The 3,788-nt window shown below is 36.6% G+C and overlaps 1 protein-coding gene across 1 annotated transcript; it reads right to left on the bottom strand.

Annotated features, from left to right (window-relative positions):
• Positions 1-593: 593 nt before the first annotated feature.
• LOC133176298 (neuropeptide CCHamide-1 receptor-like) lies at positions 594-2,465 on the bottom strand. Its single transcript, XM_061311433.1, has one exon. The coding sequence runs from the start codon at positions 2,094-2,096 to the stop codon at positions 990-992; it is 1,107 nt and encodes a 368-aa protein (XP_061167417.1). The 5' UTR covers positions 2,097-2,465; the 3' UTR covers positions 594-989.
• Between the last annotated feature and the right edge of the window lie 1,323 nt (positions 2,466-3,788).

The following is a 3,788-nucleotide window of genomic DNA, read 5'->3' as shown; positions in this document are numbered from 1 at the left end:
TGTTTTGATGTTATTGACTTTTGAAAAATTTTTGCTTGAAAGTGCCCCGAAACTCAAAATGTTTGATTGCCTCCCCCCCCCCCCGAAACAGCTTCCCACGGGCCTGCATTAACGGTCCCCTTATTGTAGCCGTTAAGTAGGAAGGGTTGTCAGCAAATTACAGATCCACCTAAAAATATGAAACTTGATTTTTCTGGCCATAAACTATCATTTAGTAAAGTATAAACCACATGTTCCCACTATAATATTTAATGCAATTCCATATTTTTTTTACAGAGTTCTTCTTTTCCGGGAGGTTCAAATGGTCGAATCTCCGACATCGGAGACTGACCATAATGTTCCGACATCGGACACTGGCCATGATATGCAGCGATGACATCAACGGTCTACATTTATAAGGCTCGGACTAACACAGTTGGGACAGGTATTTACCAAGTTAAAAACATGAAAATATGGTCAGTTTACTTTTCATTCTATTCGAATGTGACAAGGTGTGACGTTCTATTCAGGTGTGACATTTTGTTCGCACAAAATTCGTCAACATAAAGAAAAAAGTGAAAGACAATGACAGAAGCATGGAATATGAATACAATTTTATAAATATTTGATAAATTTCGACTAAATCATACAAGAGTAATTTTCCTTGTGAAATGACAAACTCTGTAAAGAGTGTACCTCTATTTTTATATAACTCCTGAGTTTTACATATACATTGTACATCTCTAGCTAACGTCGGTATTGAGGTGTTAAAAACTTTTATACTAGTTTTAGTTTTTGACATGGACTGCACATCTGTCAGATTTCTTGAGGTAATATATAACAATATTCTTTGATGCATTTTAAACACAATGTATTTTTTTAATCTTACAATAATCTGTCAGATCTGTGATAAATTTAAAGTAAAATGAACTCTTTTTCGCTTTGACAACGCTTTTTTCAACACTTCTGAGCTGATTGACGATGTATGAGATTTCTGAGCCGCCATTGATTTACACCTTGGTGCCCCCGTCCTTCTGAGTGACGTTTGTGAGGATCACGGAGTTACCGGGTAAATCGCTGAGGATTACTGTCTCATGAGGTAACTCGTTATATTCCTCTAAATCTCCGCTAGATTGAGACTTCCTACAGAAACAATAATCACGAAATCTCGGGTCGAATGAGAAAAACACGAGGGGATTTAGGGCAGCATTACAAAACATGAGACACACTCCAGTCAGTTTTACAACGTGCCATATGAAATCATAAGGTGAAGGATCAAAGTAATACCACATTAAGTATACGTGTCGAGGCAGCCATGTCACAACAAAAACCAGAACGAGGCCAAAAACTAGAACTATCATGCGTTTTCTTCTGGAATTTCTACTCATCGCCTCCTCCACTTCAGCATGGTTCTCGCCATAGTAACACGAATCATACTGTGAACATTTTGAACTCAGCTTGTATCCAATCAAAAAATAAAATGAAGTAATGATGAACATGGGTATGGCGAAAGTAAATGCAAACTTAATGAGAGTCAGAGTTTTGGCGTACGTCTCTCCCCAAGCTGCCTTATAAGGCTGACAGAAATGGAAGTTCTTGTAGGATACAGTCTCCGCTGAGACTAGGTCAGTAATGGCCAACATGGCAGCCACTAGCCACAGAAAAAAAGAAATCACTGACGCCGACGGGAGGTTTGAAGACGTTTGATATACCGTGGTCACTCGATATCTCTCTATGCTTAAAGCTGTGATCATGAAAACGGTGATGGATGTAGTCAGCGTATGAATACATTCACTGAGTTTGCAAACTGGCTCACCAAACGGCCAGTTGGTCAATACATAGATGGAAGACAAGAATGGCATGGCTATTACCAAAGTTAGGAGGTCAGCTACTGCCAAATTAGTTGAATAGATATTGTGTGGTGACGTCATTCGATTACGGCATATGACGTAACTCAGGAGGGCAATATTACCCAGCATTCCCACAACAAATATGGCGGAGAAGATACAAATGATAACAAGTGTCTCGGATCTTAAGACAAATAGATCCATTTGCGCAATATCAAAGGAGCCATTCCCGGGAGAGCTGTCCTGCATGATATCTGTAGAAAGATTCATACTGAAATTGCTTTGCAAAGAGATGAAAACGAAATATAATTTTTCCAAATTATCTTCAGTATCATTAAGTCCCAGAAGATCAGAAATTCGCTTTTTTCTGCTAACTTAATAATCAAAAGTCTGCAATGATCTCCAAGCACGCACTAACATCGCCACACAAAAAACACAGTCCTCCGGGTTTTTCAACTGTTCTCAAAGAATCACTGGCGAGGATCAATAGTCTTTTAATGTCAGAAATTTCCTCAACTGAAAAACTCTAAATTGTCTACAGTCAGCCATTCCTTCCTCTAAAATGATAATAATAAAGTTTTAAGCACGGGTTACTTAGTTTACCCTTGGGCGTTCTGACGTACGGTTTATTTTGATTACATGAAAGTGACGTGTCGGTTGTTTTATATATTTTTTATCATATGAACTTCAGAAGTATAACATAACTCTTGTATACAGCGTTCTTTCCTAACAATTTGGCGATGAAAGACGAGAGTTGTATACATATATCATGATAAATAATCATAGCTGATACATAGCCCCCAGTAGCGATTATCAATGGCAATCTCTCATGTTCTAAACTTTTATACATTCATCAAATCTTATCTTGGTTTCCGAGCGTCTGATGCGTCTTTTAGTTAGACCCTCGTTCTCATGGTATCACGAGCGGTAGAGGCGTTAATCTATCTGGCTTATTTCTTCACGTGAAATCTGTTTTATATACACGGATAATCAGTTTATTAAAAGCTTACACGCCCAGCAAAAGTGCTTTCTAATAATTCTCCCATTTAACAAACCTGCTGCTTTGAAATATTTTCATTTATTTGAGAATTCGTCTTGAACTTAAATGATGGACAATCTGATATTAATCAATAAAAATCTTCATATCAAACTCAGAGTTTATCTGAATCAATACAGTGTACTTTCAGATTTCTCTTAAAAGATGAATAAAAATAATAATGTAATGAAACTATGTAAAGAGTGCGTTCAAATTCGGAGAATTTAATTTTTAATTCAACTTCTGAGAGGTTGTTTATAAAACCAAATTGTAGAGCAATCATATATCTTTTTAAATTTTTTGCATGAAAATAGAATTCGTGAATTTAAAACTGATGTTTTTTAAAACTGATTCTTAGCTTAGAAAAGTTATAAAACTATTAATCAAATGAGCTGGCTTTCTGATCTGATAAAATTCAATGGAGCGTGGCAGAGTTCCGTAATACTAGAACACAGATCTCCAGGATTTATATTGATCTGATGACGACATCAATCAAACGGTATTCACGATTCGGGTTTATTGGTTCCGCCTGACGTGCGGCTTTTTCTCGTTTTTCATAATTTCCTGTCAATATTTCGCCAACAGTAGAAGTTTAAGATGAAGGGGCTTTTTGCTGCCCCAGCGGGACGGGTCATATAAGCCAATTAATGGAAAATGAAATCACAAGATTTATGACATTTCGTTTACATCTGCCATCATTTAAAATATTATGACATTACCATGGTATTAGAAAACACTGGCGTAACATCAGTGAAGTGAGACGACATTTGATGTACTCTAAGTAATTGTGGGGAAATTTTACGATGTGTTGTCATTACGGACTTTTAATATTTTATAAATGTATTAAAATATTTTAGCCATGGTCTTGATATTTATTGTTACCTGAAATTAATAATGGGGGTGCACGAGTACGCAAGTTAATCAAG

This window comes from Saccostrea echinata, unplaced genomic scaffold, assembly GCF_033153115.1.
Source record: "Saccostrea echinata isolate AGI-Se365-2 ecotype Australia unplaced genomic scaffold, CSIRO_AGI_Sech_v1 ptg000073l, whole genome shotgun sequence".
NCBI classification, from domain to species: Eukaryota; Metazoa; Mollusca; class Bivalvia; order Ostreida; family Ostreidae; genus Saccostrea; species Saccostrea echinata.
The sequence above is the reverse complement of the archived record's forward strand: the minus strand, read 5'-3'. Positions and strand labels throughout refer to the sequence as shown.

Excerpts from the sequence above, each read along its gene's own strand:
- LOC133176298 (XM_061311433.1), bottom strand. The coding sequence starts at position 2,096 with ATGAATCTTTCTACAGATATCATGCAGGACAGCTCTCCCGGGAATGGC.